The 23,622-nt window shown below is 33.0% G+C and overlaps 1 protein-coding gene across 2 annotated transcripts in view; it reads right to left on the bottom strand.

The window, feature by feature from the left end:
• Ino80 (chromatin-remodeling ATPase INO80) overlaps positions 1-23,622 on the bottom strand; it is an 88,188-nt gene that overhangs the window by 45,871 nt on the left and 18,695 nt on the right. Inside the window, exons 10-13 of one of the 2 annotated variants that reach the window (XM_072546587.1) lie at positions 18,166-18,487; positions 13,030-13,140; positions 11,200-11,550; positions 10,937-11,104 (exon numbers count right to left, since the gene is read on the bottom strand). In XM_072546587.1, coding sequence (XP_072402688.1) covers positions 10,937-11,104; positions 11,200-11,550; positions 13,030-13,140; positions 18,166-18,487 — 952 coding nt within the window. The remainder of the gene's footprint in view (positions 1-10,936; positions 11,105-11,199; positions 11,551-13,029; positions 13,141-18,165; positions 18,488-23,622) is intronic. The other variant, XM_072546588.1, reaches the window with a different exon arrangement.

Raw genomic sequence — 23,622 nt, 5'->3', positions numbered from 1 at the left:
ACTAAAACCAATAGTTCTTGAGATATATGCGAAAAAAAAACGGAAAAATACCGATTTTTTTTATTTTTTTCCATATTTTGTTTAATAAAAAATTAAACCCACATTTTACAACTCACGCATTGTGAATTTATCGTTTGTAGTGATATTTTGGAACGATTTATGCAAAAAAAACTGCGTTGACATGATTCACACCCAAAAATAGTTATTTTAAACAGATATCGCCTGGACTATTCTCTTGAAATATAAACTAAGATAAACTCATCTGGAATATTTTTGTTAGGTGAAGTAGTAGAATATCCATTCCCAGATGTAACAGAGCTGGAAATATACCATCTTCCCCAGAAGACATAAAATTATTGATAGCCCATTCTATTTAATTTTTTGGTAAGATTTGACCCACTAAATTCTCCTATGGTCTTGATAATATGTACACAATAATGCAGACCTTACGTGTTTTGACAGAACAAAAGTAATTTTTAACAATTTATTTATTACTTTAATTATAAACCGTTAATTCATTATTTCAAAACAGAATTCTTGTGAGATCACAGCTTAAATATACGGAGTGTTTCATTAATAATTAGAAATAATTTAATCGTAGATTCCTGGGCTGAAAATATTAAGATTTAAGCCAAATAACTTAAATAAAGTTATATAGTCATACTTAGAAGAAAGTGTAGGTACTGTACACCCTACTATAGTAGAAACCCTCAATTCAGAAGAGTGATTTCATAGTTTAAACGCCGAATATCCTCAAATTTAAATGTACACAGCGGCCCTCGAAAACTGCCTGTTTTTTCGATTGCAATTTGGGTTTCCTCATAAGAAATTACAGAATATATAAAGTAGTATATTTATTTGTGCTTCTCTATAGAAAAACTGACCAGGAGTTGTCGTACAGTGTAGCCAATTCTTGTTCACAAGTAGTAATTATGGTCATACAAAACCTGTATTCTTCCACGCAGCGATTATTACCGTCATAAAAATACCAAAAAATATTATTTTTTCAATAGTAAAAATTAAGTACAAAATTGTAATTAAATAAATTTTATTTATATGTTTCGTTTCGTTACATATTTAAAATTATAAAATGAAAATCGATATTTTAAAACAATATTTTTCAATCGTTTGGCAACTTTGGAATTAGCGACGGAATTCCGACCCGCAGAAATCCGTAAAACTAGTTTTTGTCGAGCAAGTGCCCAGCAACAATAGTTCATTTACGTAGGCGTTTCTAAGGGTAGGGCATGTGTTGCATTTTGTGAATATATTTTATGCGATAAGTTTGTGTTATTGATAAAATGTGTTATTGATAATACGAGTGTTATAGTTTGTCGTTTTATAGTAAATTTTTAGTTATATTCTGTGATTATTTGGTTTGAGTTTTATTGGCAAAATTCTGATGTTGATTCCAAAAATGAAAAGCCGCAAAAGAGACGGAAAATGTTAACGTCCGAAGAGAAGGTAATGATACGAAACGTTTATGAAGGAATTGTCGGCAGAAAAATGGCATTAAATGTTAGCTAAGCGGTCGATATTTGTAGCAGTTTAACAAAAGTATCCGTTAGCTGTATTTATCGTGTACTTAAAAATACATCGGAAAATAAAAAGCAAGAAAAAGGTAAAACTAGAGGTAGGAAAAGCATTGTTTTCGATGACGAGACAAGGAATATTATACGTCGAAAAATTCATTTCAATTCAGTCATTCAGTCAAAAAAGATGACTCTTTACCCAAGATATCTCATAGGGTCTTAATCAGAACCATGCGCGAAATGAACTTTCGATATGTAAAATGCAACAGAAAAAGTATGCTATTAGAAAAAAATGAAATTATTCTATGGAGAAGAAAATATTTAGAAGAAATACGAAAAATTCGCAGCACTGGATGCAAAATATATTATTTGGATGAAACCTGGATTAACGAAGGTCATACAGTTGGAAAAGTTTGGCAAGATTTAAATGTCAAAAGTAAACGCGAAGCATTTATAGAAGGCTGGTCTACAGGATTAAAAGCTCCATCAGGAAAGGGACGGCGTTTAATCATCACCCATATAGGAAGTGATACAGGGTTCTTTGATGATGGTTTGCTTCAATTTGAGTCGAAAAAAACAGGTGATTATCATAAAGAAATGACTTCCGAAGTATTTGAGCGCTGGTTTAAGAGAATCTTACCAAAATTGGAATCTGGGTCTGTGGTTGTTATGGACAATGCGCCATATCATAGCCGCAGACTAGAACAATTACCGACGACGGCATGGCGGAAAGGGAGAATTCAAGAATGGCTTACAGAAAAGGGGATTGCATACGAAGAATCAATGCTCAAAATTCAACTACTTGACATTGCACGGTTAAGGAAAAGTGAATATCTTAAATATGTTGTGGATGAAACTGCAAAAGATTATGGTGTCAAAGTTCTACGTCTACCACCTTATCATTGCGAACTTAATCCCGTTGAACTTATCTGGGCGCAAGTGAAAGGAAAAGTAGCACGCAATAACAAAACGCTCAAATTAAACGAAGTTAAGGAACTTTTGATTCAAGCAATCCTCCATGTAACTCCAGAGAAATGGGCTAAATGTATAGGCCACATAATTAAAGAAGGATATCGTATGTGGGAACTTGACACTCATGTCAAAGTTTTACTAGAGCCAATTATAATTACACCAGGTGAAGATAATGACAGCGATAGCAGCACTGCATCTTCAGATTTAGACAGCGAATAATATTTTCTAATAGTTTAGTAGGCATAAGCATAAAAAAACCAAAAACAAAAAAAAAGGAGAAGAACATAGTAAGTGTGTATAGTGTTTGTGTTTAAATAGAATAGTACAATGTTTTGTTACATCCAAAACTATTTTTATTTTGTTTTTATAGAATTTTATTTTATTTTATAGGATTTTATTTTGTTTTGTTTTATACTGTTTAAGTGTTTTGTTTATTTTATTTAATGGGACAATATGGCTCTTGGCGAACACCCATTAAACAAAAAGTGACGCGCCACAAGACATACCTCTCGGGTGGTGTGGAAACTGTCTTAAAATTTGTTTTAAAAAAATTTCATTGTGTAACTCTTTAAGGACGGGTCACGTCAAAAGACGTTTTAGCGTAACTTCCGCGACAGCCTGGTGGCATCAGTAAGCTTTCTGCAAAATTACTTGTTTTTTATAGCTTTTTGTTTGTGGCATTCTGTATTTTTAGGAGACTGTATGGAATAAGCCACAAAATATTTATTTATAGGTTTAATTTACTGATTTTTCGATCTCTATATAAAGACATCGTTTTCAAATATACAAGTGATAGTAATATTTATTTTTCTATGGCTTTTTGCTTGCCGTTCTGTATATTTAGAAATAATGTTGGGAATAAGTAACAATATATTTAATTGAAATGTTTAATTTACTGACGTTCCGATCTCTATATAAAGAGATCGTTTTCAAATATACAAATGATAGCAATATTTATTTTTCTGTGGATTTTTGCTTGTGGCATTCCGTATTTTTAGGGAGAATGTTGGAAATAAGCCACAATACATCTATTTACATGTTTATTTTACTGACGGTTCGATCTCTAGTACAGAGACCGTTTTTAAAGTTAAGAAAAAAAAAAGAAAATAATATAAGAATATATAAATATAAAATAATAAACAAATAAAATAAATATAACTATAATTTATATCTTTGAAAACGGTCTTTGGATATAGAGATGGAAACTTCAGTAAAAACCTGCAGATAAATATATTGTGGCCTATTTTGAACAATAATATGTAAACAATATAATATAATTAACGTTAAAATAAAAGTGAGTGTACGCCACTGGATTTTCATACGACTTTCCCCACTTCTACGACTTCAAACGATGACTCACTCTCCCAAATAGTGAAATTAGAGTTTAAATTTTGTTAAATAAACGTTTCTGGCTACTACCAGAGGCGTACGAGAGGAAAAGTGAATGGTTGACCCCTCTCAATTATCTATTATAAAGTGTTATAAAGTGTTATAAAGTGTTTTTAAATTATTTACTAAGAGAATTGATAAGTTTATTAAGGTAAATGGGCGTCACATTGAACATTTGCTATAAAAGGTTTAGTTAAAATGTGTTTTTTGATATTGTCGTGTTATTAACATTGTTCTTTTATATTATAACAAAATGCATCTATTTGTTTCAAGAAATTTGAAATCATTTTAAGTTTTTTTAATAGCGATTTCATTTGCGTAATAAATGCAATTACACGACCGAAAACACCGACATAATTAATACATTAATCAAAATAACTGTGCCGCTTCATTTTTAACTTCATTCATGTTCATTCAACGTCATTCAACATGTTATATGTTATAAATATAACAAGGATATGTCAAATAGTCAAAAAGTACTGGGCACATATAGTTTTTAAATTTTTAAATAAAACATCCCGTAACTCAGTAAGGAACCATATTTTATTTAAGTGATTTGGGTTAAACCACAATAATTTGAACCCAGGAATCTAAAGGTAAGTGGAAATAAACCAAAAATCATAAAGTACTTGCTGTTTATTATAATAATAGATTATAAAATCGAACCTCGTTTTTCGATTGGATGGAATTAAGCTTTTAACAGGAATGTCAACTCTACGTGAACCAAACCCCAGTAGAAAAAGTGACGTACTACAACTACCTCGGTACCATACAACAAGAAGAATGGACCAAAAACCAGGAGATAAGAGCGCGTATCGGAAAAGCTAGATCCACCTTCAACCGGACCGGGGCCTTCTTCAAGAACCACAAACTCTCTCTTGGTATAAAAGTAAGAATGCTGCAATGTTACGTCTTCTCTGTCCTTTTTTTATGGTGTTAAATCGTGGACCTTTGAACTAAGATATGTGCAGAAGAATGGAAGCATTTGAGATGTTGCTATACCAGAGAATACTTAAGAATAACCGAGAGGTACTGACAATCATCAAATCTCGAAAGCTACAGTGCTTCGGATACATTATGCTAAATGAATCCAGTTATGCTCTCCCACAAGTCTTCGTGCAAGGAAAATATTTAGAAAGCGATGTCCAGGAAGAAGCGAAGAAGAATATCCTGATTAAAAAACCCTCAGAACCTGATTCAACACAACATCTGTGCAGCTTTTCCGCGCTGCTGCAGTAATTACTATTTTAAAGGGAATAAGCCACAATTGAAGGTTAAAATAAGTTTATTGACGTTTCAATCTCCACTTCGGAAATCGTTTTCTTTATCTTATCTGCTGCAGATAACATAAAGATTGCCATGATGATCGCTCACATTCGTCACGAATAGGCACATCAAGAAGAAACTTTCGACCCCTTCCCTATGCCTACTCCAGGGCCTCACTCTCCTAAGTGCCCAACTTACTTCACTACTACCACTCTCACTATACATTTTCAACTCCGCCTCTGGAGTCTTAATCAGGACTTATTCTGGAGCTTTAATCTCCTGAGTACCCAATTCACTATTACCACTGTCATTTATACTATAAATTGTACTACTACGATACTAAGTTGGGTATTCTTTTCTATAATAATATTGATATTTGTTGCAAGTTTGATTATAATGTTACGATAGCTGATGTCACGAAGGTTCACCGGCGAGATTACCAAAATAAGCAGGTAGACGGTCCGATTCTAATACATTCAAAGGAACTCCAGATAACGGTTAATTAAATATGCAGGATGTTTCATTAAGAATTGTCCATATAGTAATTGGAAAAACCTTAGCAGAAAATACGAAGATTTAACCTAAAGCACTTAAATAAAATATTCCTCCTCACAAAGATCTAGAGTGTTTTATTACAAATATTCTAAATCGGTTTTAGCCCATTGTTTTAACACCTTCCAATATTTTTTTTTAAACTTGAGAAACAGTTTACACATGTTAGGATACTTTAACTAGTGTTAAAAGATAGTTTTCCGCTGTTGCCGGAAAAGAGGCGTGCGAGAGAAAGAGGCGTGCTGTAGGGATAGATACTTTCTTTTCCCTCTCACAATATACGCCACTGTCGTAATAATCATGTTTTATTTATTCTTCATTATTTTTTCCGTAAATATCATCCTCTTGTCTCAATGCGATAGAGTAAGTAATTTTCAAGTTATTAGCGTTTAAAGGTAATATTTAAAATACATAATCCTTTTTGCTTATTTCACACGAGTATTTTTAACAACTTAACCAAGTTGCTGATAAATTGTGTTAATTCTAATCGTAAATTTTCATGAATCTTTAATAGTTATTACATTTTTCCATCTCTTAGAATTATGAAATCACTCTTTCAGAAATTACCAACCTTACAAGTTCTAGGGCTCATTTAAAATTATGTAGGCTGATAGCATTTATTTGTGTTACATTTATTTCATAGCTGTGGATTCATGTCCATTGTCGAATATTGCGCAGACATGACATTGTTTTACGTCCCAGACCTCTCCAACCCTCTATCTTCCCTTCGAGTATCAGTTGCTGAAAAGTATATCTTTCTCCTCGTAATATGTGTTCCAAGTATGCAGTCTTCTTACTTTTTACATAACTAAAAAGTTACCTATACTGTAAGCCCGCTCTTCTGAGTACTTCCTCATTTCTGACCCTGTCCGTCCATGATATTCTAAGCATTAGACGCAGGCACCACATTTCAAACACTTTAAGTTTGTTAATGGAACTGGCCTTTAACGTCCATGCTTCCATTTCGTACAAGAGAACAGGCCACACGTAACACTTAAGCATCTTGTATCGGAGGTTGAAGTCCAATTTGCGATCAGTCAAAAACTTACGAAGCCTCAAAAAAGCATTTCTGGCTTGTTCAACTCTGCTCTTTATTTCATTCTCGGGGTCCCAACCCTCGTTCAGCAAACAACCCAAGTATTTAAATTGCCTGACCTGTTCGATTCCTTCTCCAGAGAGACTAACTTACTGTTATAGTAGAGTTTTTTGTGAAAATGCCACGTCATAATTTTTCAAATGCGGAAATGTGGGATATGGTTTGTGTTTATGCACAAGCAAATTATACAGGGCTTGCTGCTGCTCACAAATATATCTACAATTATATCCTAACAGACGACAACCCCATTAGAGGACTTTTAAAAATATTTACGACCGGTTAGCGGAAACTGGTCAATTCCGTCCAAAACGAGATCTAGGACGTCCAAAAATAATTACAGTGAATCAGGAGAATCATGTCTTACTAAGAATTGCTAATGAACGCCAGTTACCAGACGTTTATCAGAAATAACTGGAATACGCCATGCTTCAGTTTTCAAAGTATTAAAAAAAGAAGACTTAGATCTTACCACTTTACTCCAGTGCAGAACTTGCTACTCACAGATCTTCCTCGACGAATGGAATTTGCACAATTTTTTATGGATAGGACAAATGCAAATCACAATTTCGTTAGCAATATTCTTTTTACTGATGATGCCACTTTCACACGTAGAGGCGTTTATAACTGGAGAAATTGTCACATTTGGGATAACAAAAATCCACTTCCTCCTAGGGACGGCGTTATGCATCACTAGACCAAGCGCCAAAAATTGATTTTGAGATATTTAACTTCAAAGTTTTCACTCTATCAATAGACCAAACGACATGGAGATCGTTTGGTCTAGTGATGCATAACTAAAATATCACTTTTAGTGAATGATTAGTAGGCCACAAGCTATTTTTTTTTTGGTATGACAATAAAAGTCGTTGTTTTGAATATTTTATATTAAGAAATTAATCAAAAATATAAAAAAAAACTCAGTGTTAACAGTAGGTACAATTTTCTGAATATTATGAAAATAGTAAATAAACATTACTCATCTCGTATGTCACAGACTAAGTCTCCAACAAATCCGTCAATGACATCTTCACTGTATTGTTACTGAAAAGGGCGCGATACAGAGGTTTTGCATCATTTGGTATTAGGTGCATTAAAGATCTTAAGTCGTTAAGCTTAGCCACAGAAAGTGGCTTGCCTATGGACCAAAGAGGAATCAAGTGGTTACTTAGGTATTGCATTGCAAAGGACCGTCCTTTTTGAAGTGTCTGGTGAAGATCTACTTCAACTTCACTAGTGTTAAAATCAGTTTTCATAAAAATACTCAGTGGTTTATCCTTTATTATTTCAATTTCTCTTGTTTTAAGCCAGCCTACCTTACTGTTTTCTATGTCTGATTTACGGTTTGTAATCATAGTTTCCAACTTCTTTGTTCCAACGAATCCTTCTTTTTTCATTCTGTGAACTAGTAGTGGGTTCTTTTTACGGGATTTCTTCATCACGTTTAGGTAATCATCAACGGTATATAAACGTTGTTGAAATTTTAGGGCATTTTCAATATCTCCAAAATCACTATCATTGGGTAAAAAACTATGACCAGGAAAGTGATAGCGTAATGTAATTTTTGCAATGGTAGGATGAGTTTCCAAAATCGTTTTCAGAATCAAAACTATTTTGATGTTGCGGTTTTGGCCGCCACAAGAGTCTGACCACAAAATTACATGTTTTGCAGATGTAAAATTTTCTTCCATGTGTTTCTTAAGACAACTGCCTACTTCCTGGGCTCCCCGACCAGCTTCACCTTCTATCCAAACATAACAATGAACTTTGTTATCCTTGCCGCTATGGATACCAAGGTTGTATATACATAATTGACGCTTATAATATACGATATTTGTTGAAATTCTCGGAAGGGGAAGAGTTTTTTCTAAATCAAAATAAAAGGTTTCCACTTCTGGTTGATCGTTGCTCATCTTCAAGTTTAGCTTTCTTCTAGATTGTGCATTTTCAGCTTCTTCTAAGTGCACATTTTTTTCTTCCTTTAACTTGCTTAATTTTTCATTATCTGCGCAATTTTTAATTTCTAATTCGAAACAATCACATATACTACAAGTATCTTTTTTCAACTTTTTTCTTTGAAGATTAAATCGTGTTAAAAATCTTTTTTGTAAAACGAAAATTTAACAGGATCATTGTCTGCTTCTTCATTATATAATCCAAACATTTTACTTAATGTTGTTTCTTGTGTTAGGTATTCTCTTTATGTGTTATCTCTTCTGTAATGTGACTTGTACTTAGGGAATTTCGTTATGTGCTCAATTACTTTTTGTACACGATTATCGTTAATTTTATTATGACCTTCACTTTGACCACCACAATCTCGAACATCCATTGGACGTTTCATAGCTTTCAATACTGCATTGACTTTGCAACTTGATATTCTCAAGGTCTGTAAAAAGAAAGGTTTACACACTGTCACAGCGGATATTGTGTATATCCTTGTAGTATTTCTTTTGTTACTGGTTTTTGTTCTTTTACGCTTTATTGGGACTTCGGACATATTTGAACAAATTAGAGCTCTCTTAATTTAATAGAAAAATTTAAGCAATAACTGACACTACTTCTTAACCTAAACGCCTCAACAAGTTATGGTCAACAGCGTTTATGTACGTATGTTGCCAAATATTCGATATACAATCATTAAAACGCTCGCAAGAGGCGCTTGGTCTACTGATGCAAAACTAATACAGAAAATTAGTCGCTTGGTCTAGTTATGCAAAATTCAAAATCCAGAATAAGAAGAAAGGCATTTGGTCTTTTTAAATATATCTAAACCGTTACTAACAGAATAATGGGATTTATTCTGTAAATAGTTTATGCTATTTTCCCACCAGAAAGCGCCATAATCCACAATTTGAGAAAATGGCGCTTGGTCTAGTGATTTATGTCCATAGGGGGATAGGGCGAGGATATGAGTTTCCATGGCCTGATTGGAGACCTGATTTTAATCCCTTAGATTGTTATTTTTAGGGTCATATAAAGACACTTAGAGTGTTGAGAACAAATAGAGAATGCTGCAAATTTTATTAGAAATCAACCGAACATATTTCTGAAGGTTGGGAGAAACCTTTCTGATAGTAAGAATTCAAAAATGTATTATAGTGAATGCAAATTTTATTAGAAACCAACCGAACATATTTCTGAAGGTTGGGAGAAATCTTTCTGATAATACGAATTCAAAAATGTATTTTTGTGAATGACCTCTGTGAACAGAGGTCAGTTTGAAAATTTATTAAATTGATTTATTGTTATAGTAGTCTAAATAAATATATTTTTCAATAGTTTTGTCTTATGTAACCATTATTTTATTAACAAGCTCGATCCGAAAACTTACTAAGAAAAATTTTTTTAGTATAATAAAAATCATGGTTCTGATTTTTTATGAACTAAAACATTAATATGAAAAAGTCATTTGAAATGGAATCTACTAAATTGTATAACTTTCTTAGTGATATAGTTATGACTCGTGTGAAATGGATGTTAGCAATACATATTTTAAACATTACCTTTAAACGCAAATATCTTGAAAACTACTTACTCTATCGCATTGAGACAAAAGGATATTTAGGTAAAAGAAACGAAGAATCGAAACTATATTTTAACACTAGTTAAAATATCCTAATATGTGTAAACTGTTTCTCTAGTTAGAATCTAAACTGTTTCTCTAGTTAGTTAGTCTAGTTTGAATAACAAAAAATTGGGAGGTGTTAAAATAATGGGCTAAAATCATTTTAGAATATTTGTAATAAATCACTATGTATCTAGGTAAGGAGGAATACTTTATTTAAGTGTTTTATTTAGGTTAAATCTTCGTATTTTGTGCTAAGATTGCTCTAGTTACTATATGGACAATTCTTAATGAAACAACCTATATATAGAGACAATTTTTTATTGAAAGCAGTTAGTCGCAGGTATAAATTTACATCGTTAAGTCCGAAATAAATATTGTACGGTTTTAAGTCGGAAATATAAATTGTATTATATAAATTCTGTTTTAATGTGAATAGTGATAGTATAAATAAATTAAAATGTAAGTGTAAATAAAGACTAAATAAAAATAAAATCACTTTAAAATAAACTTAATGTATTGTATTTTTCCATTATAAAATCTGACTAAAGATGAAAAACTTACCGTATCGGCAGCAGTTAAATTGATACCAAGTCCTCCAGCTCTTGTCGACAGTAAAAAAACAAAAATGTCTGTTCTGGCTTGGAAATCAGCAACCATATCTCTTCGCTCTGATATTTTTGATGAACCATCTAACCTCATATACTTATGATGCCTGTGCCACATGTATTCCTGAAAAATAATTATTTCAAGTTATATAACGTAAAATTTAACTAAACAAAGTTTAACAAACAAAAAACTATAAAACAGTTACTAATATAACTTACTTCTAAAAGATCAATCATCTTTGTCATTTGCGAGTATATTAAAACACGATGTCCTTCCTCTTTGAGTCTTTTGAGGAGTCCATCAAGTACTGACAATTTTCCAGAATCGGTAACTAAACTCTCCTTATCTGGTATCACAATATTCGACCAACCATTAACAGGTCTCAAAATATCAACTGCATTAGATGGTTGAGGATGTAAAGTTTCCGCTGATTTATGATTAAATTTATTGTTCGTCGCTTTCGACCAATAATAATTAAGGGAGTTGAAACTAAATTCGTCTAGATGGCGTTGTAGATCCCACGCTGCTCTACGAGAGTAACAATATAATCCGAGAGGGGCCGCCGATACCTGAAAAATAATGTTATGTTAAAAAAATTAACTCTGTTTCTGGTAAGTGCTGGGTAGATAGAGTATGTCAGTCAACAGATAAAGACAACAAGCCATAAAAAGACATTGTTACGAAATCCACAGTCAGAAAACCCGAACGGAATTTTCGACTACAACCAATGTAACGAAATAAGCACAACGATTTTGGAATATATACTTGGAACGTTCGTACACTGAAAAGTAAATAAAGTACTGTCGTACGTGCAGCACGGGATTGCTACTCGACCTGGAGATTCCAAAATGTCACGATCTTTGTCAAATCGTCAGGATAAAAGACGATGAATTCTCAATCGAAAGGCAGTCCGAGACATCCTCTCAAAACATCAAGACTCTTTGGTGAGCAGCTGGCTTCCAAAGATCTGTCATTATTCTACAAGTTACCTATTTTCTATAAGACCAGAGAAGTAACGATTTTCCCAAGACACTCTTTGATAAAGGTATCTAACAATTACTTTTGATAAATTTGTTGATAACAATATGTAATAAACAATATATGCAAAAAATTAAAAGTCATTTTTTACTTATAAATAATATACAAATTCAAAGAATTCATTTGCGCTGAAGAGAACTATAATACATCTCTTTAAAGTAGCGGTAGAAGGAGATTGATGTGGAAGAATGGTGTAGATAAGGACGGGAAGCAAATTGGAGCGACAAAGCAAGTATGCATCTCATACATTGAACTTCTCACGCCACGAGAACCACCGTTGCAGCTTATGCCGTAGTGTATTTTAGGCTGCTATGATACAAAAAATGTGCTTTACAATACCCATTGATTTTATATGGAATACGTTTTCTCAGTGGCATGGTGAACTCTTTTATATAAAGTTTCCCATATGGTCCAATTAAGTCTGCATCATATGCAAAAACTTTTTTATTTTTAGTTTTATGAAAAAAAGTTATTCTTTATAAAAAGTTCTGAATGGTCTAAAACCTAGAATACAATCATCAGATATTAATTTTTACGCAATTTGTCAAAAAACATGAATTTTATGTAAGAGTAACAACATCCACAATTAATATTTTTTGACAAATAGCGTAAATGACTAAAAAATTGAATATTTGATGATTGTATTATAGGTTTTAGAACATGCAGAATAACTTTTTTTTAATAAAACTAAAAATAAAAATGTTTCCCAAATGGTGCCGACTTAACTTTACACCTTGTATAAAATAAACAATTTGAGTCAGGTTCATTCTTGTCTTATACGAAAAGCACGTATACATGATATGGCTTTTTGAATCCAAACGTTATGTGTGGCCACGAGAAGCGTACATGCTTCTCAATTTAAATAATTCGAAAAAACAATAACGATGTAAAATTTTGTACTCAAACTGAAGAATAACTATTTAAAATGCATAATATATATGCATAATATATATTGTCATCATTCGTTGTGGATTGGATGAATGTGGATATAAAAAAGAATATATACTCACCCTAGGCATACAATAAAAAAGAAAGGCGGGAATTTCAGTCTTTGTACATTGGAACACCTGAGTTGACCTTTTTATGTAAGGAAAATCAGTCAATATGTTTTGTATCTGCATCTGAAAAAAGTTAAGAATTGAATGTTAAAAAAAAATAGCGTGGCACTTGGGGAGTGCCGGCACAAGTGAATACTTCTTATAGCGGGTTGTTACTATATGTTAATTGCATCAGTTAATGAAATTTTATGTCTACTTATTAATGAATTATTATTTTTATAATAACACTACACATTTAACCCTTCACTGCATCATGTTGTTTAAAAACAACATACTAAAAACAATCATTTATTTTAATAGCAGATAAAGATGAATCAGTTTGTGCATGAGGTTGTTCACTAACAATGCAGTATTAATCAGCGTAAGTAGACTAAACAATCATAGATGGTGTTGGTTACCAGTATTGTGTCTTCTTAGTTAAATAGTATACACGATTAGACACTGACACGTACTTCAGATTGTTTTTGTTAATTTTACCAAGTCATTTATGAGTCATGCACTTAAAATTTTTCTTAAAATCATACATGCCAGAATTTACAAGAAATGCGAAGAAAATGTCGGTGAAATGCAATTCGGATTCCGCAATTCTATGGGTACACGTGAAGCACTTTTCACCTTCAAGTCCTACTTCAGAGATGCCGCGATGTCAGTTGTGATGTCTATATTTGTTTTATTGACTACGCCAAGGCATTTGACCGTTGTCAGCACCAGAAGATGGTCACCGCACTACAAAGAGTTGGATTGGATGAGAAGGACATTCGGATCATCATGAATTTATACTGGAACCAGCGTGCTCAAGTCAAGGTCGAAGACCAGCTGACCGACCAAGTGAAGATCATGCGAGGAGTAAGACAAGGATGTGTGCTATCGCCGACTCTTTTCAATATATACTCTGAGGAGATTTTTAATGAAGCCCTCACAAACCTAGACATGGGAATCCGAGTGAACGGTGAATACATCAATAATATCCGCTACGCCGATGACACTGTGTTACTAGCAACCAGCCTAAACGATCTGCAGGCCTTACTAGACCGAGTGCGAACTGTGAGCGTAACATACGGACTGAACCTTAATATTAAGAAAACTAAATTCATGGTTGTCAGCCGTACAAATTTAGATCCCGGGGCACTAATGGCAGGTAGCGAAGAGATCCAGAGAGTCGACAGATTCACTTACCTCGGAACTACCCTCAACGTACAATGGGACTACGCTCAAGAGATTAGATCCAGAATTGAAATGGCACGGTCTACATTTATTAAGTTGAGATCCTTGCTGTGCTGCAGTGATCTCAGTTTGGGAACCAAGATGCGAATAGTGAGGTGCTACGTTCTTCCAGTGTTACTGTATGGAGTTGAAGCCTGGACACTGACGCAAGCCACTGAAAAACGAATCGAAGCCTTCGAGATGTGGATATACAGAAGGATACTAAAAATATCTTATGTGGACCATGTCACCAACGTTGAGGTTCTACAGCGCATGACAAAAGAAAAAGAAGTGCTTAATTTAATTAAACAACGCAAGCTTGAGTACCTCGGCCACGTGATGCGGAACGAAGAAAAATATCGAATTCTTCAACTCGTTATGCAGGGTAAAGTATTTGGCAGAAGAGGACCGGGACGTCGTCGTATCTCGTGGTTGAAAAATCTCCGACAATGGTTTGGGATGACCTCAGCGGAGCTGTTTCGCAGAGCAGTCAACAAAACCATGATAGCCTTGATGATCGCCAACATCCGGACCGGATAAGGCACTGAAGAAGAAGAAGAATTTTACCAAAGTAATTTTATATTTTAATACCAAATATTTTACGTGTTATTAATAAGGTAAGTAAAATGCATGATTTCTTGCGGTATACAGTACTGTTGTTTAATTGTTGTTTACAAACAACATCATGCATATCTAGAAAATTTTATCTTTTAGATAAAACATCATGAGTTGGAAAGATAAAAGGCCGCTGACTGACAAGGAACTTGCCGATATAATATGCTTTGGGATAGCGAATATGGGTTTGATGATGATGATGATGATATTGTCGATCCAAATTTTCTACCTGACGAACAAGTTGGTAAACATGTTTCAAAACCTCGTGAACCTCGTAAATACGCATGCCCGAAAAAATAAATGGACCCTAAAAACATGCACCATTTTAATTTCTTACGAAATTAGGCGACAGGGTAGGATTTGCACGTGCTAGTGATGTCGAGTATTTGCAATAAACATGACATGTTATGTTTCTCTATTCTTAAACATTCCAGTTAGTCATCGCATTTAAATTTTATCTCACATTGAAAGATGTAATAAAAATTTAAAACTTCCCGTCTTTACTGCCGAAAAGAATTGCTGTGCAAAATGTAAAATATTTACATTGCACTAATTTGGCTTACAAATAAACCTTTTAAGAACTAAAAAAAATCTAGAGGACAAATAAATAAATAACAACTCAATGTATGATAGAAAAATAATAGGATTTTGGTTTTAAATTCAGCAAAATATGTTTATATGAGACGAAAACCTCGAATTCTCTGGGAAAAATATTCCTATGAGATTTAGGATCTCACTGTAAAATGTTAAAAACGACTATAAACGCACTGAACATAAATAGACCTCACTTTAAAATATTAAAAACGATTGTTCGAAAAAAAAAAAAAATAAAAATATTAAAGCTATTTCACTAATGCAAAAACTAGTTCGTCTCTGTCTCACTACGATAACGCATTGAAGAGAACTGCATGTTTTTAGCAATGCCTGATATCATTGTTTCGTTCGTAGATCGACGTCACTAAATGATTACGTCAGGTCCACGACATTATGAATTATCTTTACATATAATGAGTCTGATAATAAGGATTCTGAACCAGTGAACAAAATGGATGAGAATGCTGTAGACACTAATATAGTTAATAGCACTGTAGAGGAGATGCCTCTAGAAACTCTGGTTTAATCCAAGGGCAAAGGTATACTTATTTTACAATTAATTTGTGATCAAAAATACTAGATGTTTTTTTTATTTTTAGACATGAAGTATATGGAGAAAAAAAATTGAACTTATCTGAATAGCAACTGAGATTTAGAGGAAATCAGAGTCTTCCAAATCATGTCCTACAACTAGAAAGTCCCTATGAATATTTTAATTTATTCTTCACAGATAGCCTTTTAGACAAAATTGTGGAGTCAAATTTATATACCATACAGCAGAATCCTAACAAACCACTGAATATTACACGAAGTGACATAAAGCAGTTTATTGGAATTACAATATATATGTCCCTTGTTCATTTGCCCAATACAAGGGCATATAGGTAAGAAGAAATTGGATTCGAGAAAAGAAAAAGTGCTATGTCAGTCAACAGTTACGAAAAAATCAGACAATTTTTACATTTCAATAATAACGAAAATGCCTTATCCCGTGACAATCCAAACTACGATAGAGTTTATAAAATTAGACCAATAATTGACCACCTCAATGAAGCATTTTCAAACGGAATTCCATTGGAACAATATCTGTCCGACGATGAGCAAATTTGTTCTACCAAAGCTAGGCACTACATGAACCAGTACCTACCAAACAACCCACATAAATGGGGTTTTAAATTTTTTGTCTTATGCAGTAGCTCTGGATATGCGTATCGTTTAGAATTATATACAGAACAAGAGAATGATCAAACAACGAGACCTGCTTTTGACTCGGAGCAACTGCAAATGTTGTGGTGAGATTGGCTAGAATTATTCCTAGGAATATGAGTCACAGGCTTTATTTTGACAATTATTACTCTTCTATACCTCTCCTTGTATATATTTCCAAACAAGGTATTCACAGTTTAGGAATCGTAAGAAAGAATAGGATTCCAAATTGTAAGCTTCCGGATAAAAAGGCTACGAAAACTGAAGAAAAAGGAACTAGTGTAGAGTTTTTTGGTACTTGCGATGGTGTGGAAATAAGTAGCTTAGTGTGGAAAGATAACAAATTAGTCACGTTTCTATCAACTTTCGCTGGCGAAACTACGGTCAAGAAAGAAAAGAGAACAAAAGAAGAAAGTTGTCCATATCTTATACAAGAATACAACCGTCATATGGTCGATGTTGATTTGTTGGACAGCAATAAAGGACAATAAAATTATTCTGAGTAAAAATAATTCTATTTTAGAATATATTTTTAGAATTCAGGTGAACATAGAACTGGCGTGAAGCCTAAAGTTACACACGCCCAGTTTAGAACACAACTGGCAAAAGCATTATGCAGGACAGGGGAGCGATTCACCACTGCAAAAAGGGGATGACCTTCTGCAAGTGAAACTGAGAAGGCGCTACAAATAATGAAGAGAAAAGGCCCAGCACAGGTTATGCTAGTAAAGGATGTTCGAATGGATGGAATTCACCCTTGGCCTATATGGTCCGAAAAACAAATTTCTAAGGTGCAAATTTCCACAGTGCAATGGCTATACACATGTGTTATGCGAAAAGTGTGGTGTAGCATTTTGCTTCACTAAAACGAAGAACTGTTTTCTATAATTTCCTATAATTTTAGTTATTTTGATGTGGTTTTACTTAATTTTTTATTTAATTTTACTTAATTTTGCTTAATTTTATTTATTTGCATATAATTTTATTTAATTTTATATAATTTTATTTAATTTTATTAAATTTTATTTACTTGTATTTAATTTCATTTAATTTAACTGAACTTTATTTAATTTTTATAATTTTTTACTTTTTTTATAATTTTTGATAATTTTGATAATTTTTTATAATTTTTTATAATTTTTTACAATTTTTTATAATTTTATTTAATTTTAAATAATTTTAGTTAATTTTATTGGATTTTATTTAATTTTATCCATTTTTTTTTATACAAATGTTTTAACTCAAAATTAGCCAAATCGTTCTCCAGTTATAAAGAAAATATATTAAATAAAATTACAATAAGTATATTTGTGCATGTAAATTATGTATATTACTGTATATCGCAAGGTTACTACACCCGTCTCCATTTTTTGAGTTAGGCTAAATAGGATTTCGCGCCCGTCCAAAACATCATACCGAGCGATAAGAAGTATTCATTTCAAAAGAAAGAAAAATAGCAATTCTACTTACGACTCTATGCTCGTTAACTCCTCTTAAAACTGCATCATTTCCTGCGTTTAATTCTTTAGTTTTTAATCTAATATTTTTATGTTCAACAGTTTCTGGAGTGGAATGAAACACGTGATCGGTATGTGTATAAAACACTCTATTTCCTTGGTTGAGTTCAGTAAAAACTAAATCACTAAATACATCACTACTTCGAATCTGATATTGATTTAAGCGGAAGAAATTTCTTAACTGTAATATCGGCCGTTTTCTAAAGGATATGTCCCAGAGTTTTCTATAATATAATATTTCATTGTATTTTTGGCATTCGTAATAATGTTTCCACCTAAAAAATAAAACAAAAAGTATATTATACATCTAAAATTCATGAATGCCCTTTGTTTAAGTTTAAAAGTTTCTGTAAACTACAGAAGTTGCGAGGTCCACAAATAATTACAACAGATTCAAACCCATAAAAAACATACAACAGAACATAAAAAACCCATATCCCGACAAATCAATGTAAGAAGATGTGAGCTAGGCACAAGCCTCAGATCCGAATAGATTAAACAATACCCATAATAGAACAAATATAAAGTTAGTCACCTCCCCAAATCCGCAATTACTACCTCTCTAGGCAACAAATCAAAATTATCTAAGTATGGCAGTGCAGTATAAATATAAAATAGGAGCTTGGAGCCAGTGGACTCCAACAACACATGGAAGAAGTCAAACCTCTCCTAAAAAAGGAGAAGCTTGACATTCTGCGCATCTCCAAAGCTCACTGTACAAAAAAAGCATTAGGGACATTAAAGTACCAAAATATTAAGTGAACATCACGAAACATCCCAGTAAAAAAGCACATGGAGTAGTAGTGAATTATAACGTGAAAATATTCTCCACTACTAAAGATAAAAAATACTCAAAAGAGCATCTGCAAGCAAGTAGCATAACTATAACAAGTGACGCTAATCCCTTAACCATTTTCGCAGTATACTGCCCACCCAAACAAGAGAACAATATGAAGAATACTAAGACATTCCTAGCGGGAGGAAATTACAATGCACACACATTGCTGGGGATTATGCCTAACAACCACGAAAGGCCGAGAATGGATGAAGGCTATGAAAGCGAATAATTTCAGACACTTCACTGCTGGAGAACTGACTTGCTGGCCAGCTGACAAGAATAAATTACCAGACTTAATAGACTTCGCAGTTACTAAAAGAGTAGATATTACAAAATCCAAAGTGATCCCATCTTATGATCTATCCTCTGATCACTCATCAAGAGAAAACTAAGAAAGAAGTGGATGCAAAATAAAACCGTAGAAAATAAACACAATTATAACAGGGCCAGCAGAGAATTGAAGCAAGCACTTCTAAACATCAAAAATAGAAACATCTAGAACTACTTAGAACCTCTAACTCCTATCGAAGCCTTTGATTACGCTCAGTAGAAGGCTACAAAAAAGCTGAAACGCCCACAACAATTTAACCCGCCTATCAGAAACAGAAATATGTGGGCAAACAGTGATAAAGAAACAACAGAAGCTTTTACAGAACAGTTATAAAATTGTATCAGTCCCTACGATCCTGAAGAACAACTGGATAACAAAGAATAGACGAAACACTAAATGCCCCTTACCAAATACACCCACCAATAAAAAAATTTCTGCTAAGCGAAACTAAAAACATAATCATGAAAGAAATGAAAATTAAGAAAGCTCCACGTTATGATCTCATCACAGGTAAAGTTCATGAGGAATTGCCCCGTAAATGTCCCAAATTACTGACATAAATCTTCAATGCCTCCCTAAGATTACGATATTTCCCGAAAATTTGAAGAGTGGCACAAATAATAATGATTTCTAAAACATGCTAAAAAGTAAAAGGAATTTACTTCCTACCACCCAATTAGTCTGCTACCAATTATATCCAAAGTCTTAGAAACTATATGTTAACAGGCTAAAAGAAGTAATAGAAGCTCAGCATCTAATTCCGGACCATCAATTTGGGTTTCGTAATAATCACGGCACTAAAGGACAAGTCCATACAATATTTGATAAGATCCACAGTGATTTCGATGAAAAACGCTATCGATCCGCAGCATTTATCGATATAACACACAAGCATTCGACTAAGTATAGCATACTGGTCTATTATATAAAATAAAGAAACTACTTCAATATCTTCATTTCCTAGTTATTAAATCCTACCATTCCAATAGATATTTCCTTATCCGACAAAATAATGATTACTCTTCCTGAACCCCATCAAATCAAGAGTATTAAAAGGCAGCGTTCTAGGACCAATCATGTATTTAATTTACACCAATGATATTCCTATTGGTCCGATGGTTACAGTGGCCACTTTCGCAGATGATACAGTTATTCTTACCTCAAATAAGAATCCAAAAAAGGCATCAAGCCAGTTACAAAACAAAATTCAAAAAAGTGGTTATCCACATGGCGCATGAAAACAAACGAAGAAAAATAAACACATTCTCTCTCGTCTGATGACGTTAAATATTTAGAAATGCATCTAGACAGAAGACTGACTTAACGAAAACACATCTTCACTAAGCGTAAGCAAGTAGGACTTAAGTTAAGCCAATTTTATTGGATTATATGCAGGAACTCAAAAAATCTGTAAAAAACAGACTAATAATCTACAAAGCCATTTTAAAACCAATCTAAACATGTAGAATGCAGCTCTAAGGAGTCACTCCAACAGCAATATAGAAATAATCAGAAGATCCCAAAACAAGATATTAAGAATGATAATGAATGCCCCTAACTATGTACCGAATTTAGTGATCCAAAGAGATACAGCAACCCCATCAGTGAAAGAAGTGATAAGTGAATACAGTGTAACATACTGCGATAGAGTCTCAGTGCATCCGAATGTGCTAGCTAAACGATTGTTTGAAGATGTCAACGAAACAAGAAGAGTCGTAACCAATCAAACATGTTAACAAAGGTAATTTAATAAGACAACGTACCCAGTGGGGGTAGTACCCAGGGTACTGTATAAGTCAATAGTGGCAAAACAAACGCTTATTTTTCGCATGGTCTGCCGTCTGGCGATAAGAATACTTCCGGAGCCAGATATCCCTGCCCGTCGTAAAAGGCGACCAATGGGAAGGAATGAGAGGTGGAGAGCCGTCGTACATTAGCCAATTTATCCGATTTTGGTCATTTTACATTAATTACAACTATTTTATTTAATTTATATATAATTACATAAACCCTTTTTTATTAATATGTACATTACAAGATGTCTTTTAATTTTTTTCACACCTTAACATTACCTTACATTATACTTAATATATATATACTTAACATTTTTTTTTGTTAGGATAAGACCATAACCCGATTCTACATCTCGGAGGTTATTTGCCTTCTTAATAGTTCTTTGTTCTTTTTTGTATCTAAATTTTTCTCTATACAGTGTGTCCGTAAAGTATGGAATAAATTCGATATTTCCTAAATGAAAAGCCTTTTTAAAAAAATCTAAAACACGTCGATTTTTAAATTTAATGTTCTACATTTTACAATAAAATTTCATTATACAAGGTGATACACATTACAGTGGTGACGTCATCGGCTCTTTTTTTTAATGTAACACCCTGTATTTTAGGACATTTTTAGATCGATAAAAATGAGCTGATTTCAAAAAAGTATAATACTCGGGTCAAATGGATATAATTTGAAATATATGCGCTTAGAAAATAAATTATTTATTGCAAAAAAGTAGCCTACTTCTAGTTTTTGGTAAACTATAATTATTTTTAGTAACGTTCAATAAGAATTAAGTAGTACAATAATTGTATTAATTCGTGAATGTTCTGTATTATTTCTTAGAATTAATTTTAAGATGAAATGAATTTAAGTGTAAAGCAAAGAATTGAAATACTCATGATGATTGGGTATGGAGACAAATCGCAAACTCAGATGGAAGTGTGTAATTTATTTAATGATAAATATCCAGAAATACCCATCACGCAGTCAACAGTAAGTAAGATTGAAAAGAAATTTCGAGAAACTGGTACGGTTAAAAATGCACGCAAATCAGGTCGTCCCTCTGTAAATTATGTTACAACATTAGATGTTCTACTTGCTTTTGAAGAGAATGTGCACACTTCTGTTCGTAAGGTTAGTAGTGATCTCGATGTTTGCAAAACAACGGTACACAAAGTACGTAAAAGTAAATAAAGTAAGTAAAATGCACAGTTGTACAGGAATTAAACGAGGATGATCCAGATAAAAGAATACAATTTTACGAAATAATGATGGATAACAGCCACCGAAACCCCCTCTTGGTTCAAAATATTATTTTTTTTGATGAGGCTATATTCAAATTAAATGGCGAGGTCAACCATCAGAATTGTAATTACTGGGCAAAAGAAAACTCCAACTGGATGCGGGAACATCATACACAATACCCGCAAAAGGTAAACGTATGGGCTGGCATTGTAAGAAATAAAATCATTGGACCCTATTTCGAAGGTAATTTAAACGGGTCAGCATACCTTCAGTTTTTAAGTGGGTATCTCGTACCTACTTTGGTTAATTTATTCCCCAGTACAATTAATCTTAGAGGTTTGGATAAAAGTTTATGGTTTCAACCGGATGGTGCGCCTCCGCATTATGCTTTAGACGTTCGAAGGTACCTAAACGAAATTTTTCCGAACAGGTGGATTGGAAGACGTCGACATATTGAATGGCCAGCGAGGTCGCCAGACTTCAATCCTTTGGATTATTTTATGTGGGGTCATTTAAAAAATGTTGTTTATAAAACGAAACCTGCAAATATTGGAGACTTAAAAACAAGAATTCGTAAAGAAATAAACAATATTTCTCAAGAAAGCATAAACAAGGTTCTACAAGAATTTGTACAACGTTTGGGTTACTGTCAAATACAACAAGGTCTACAATTCGAACATTAAGTCATGTATTAATTACTGGATTACTTTCCATTAAGTTATTTATTATAATTTATTTATAATTTATTAATATTATAAATAAATAAAAATTAATTTTCTAAGCGCATAACTTTCAAATTATATCCGTTAGACCTCCAGTATTATACTTTTTTGGAATCAGCCCATTTTTATCGATCTAAAAATGTCCTAAAATACAGGGTGTTACATTTAAAAAAAAAGAGCCGATTACGTCATCACTGTAATGTGTATCACCTTGTATAATGAAATTTTATTGTAAAATGTAGGACATTAAATTTAAAACTCGACGTGTTTTAGATTGTTTTAAAAAGGCTTTTCATTTAGGAAATATCGAATTCATTCCATACTTTACGGACACACTGTATATTTTTTGGTGTAATATTTTTTTGTTATATATCTTTTTTTCACCAAAATATATAAATCAACCAACGGTATAAATCCAAAAGTGAAGTGGAGGATAATTAGAATCTAAATATAAATTTTCAAGCAATTCGGTGGTGACACGGAAAATTACAG

The sequence above is a fragment of the Diabrotica undecimpunctata genome, chromosome 10 (assembly GCF_040954645.1).
Source record: "Diabrotica undecimpunctata isolate CICGRU chromosome 10, icDiaUnde3, whole genome shotgun sequence".
Classification (NCBI taxonomy): Eukaryota; Metazoa; Arthropoda; class Insecta; order Coleoptera; family Chrysomelidae; genus Diabrotica; species Diabrotica undecimpunctata.
The sequence above is the reverse complement of the archived record's forward strand: the minus strand, read 5'-3'. Positions and strand labels throughout refer to the sequence as shown.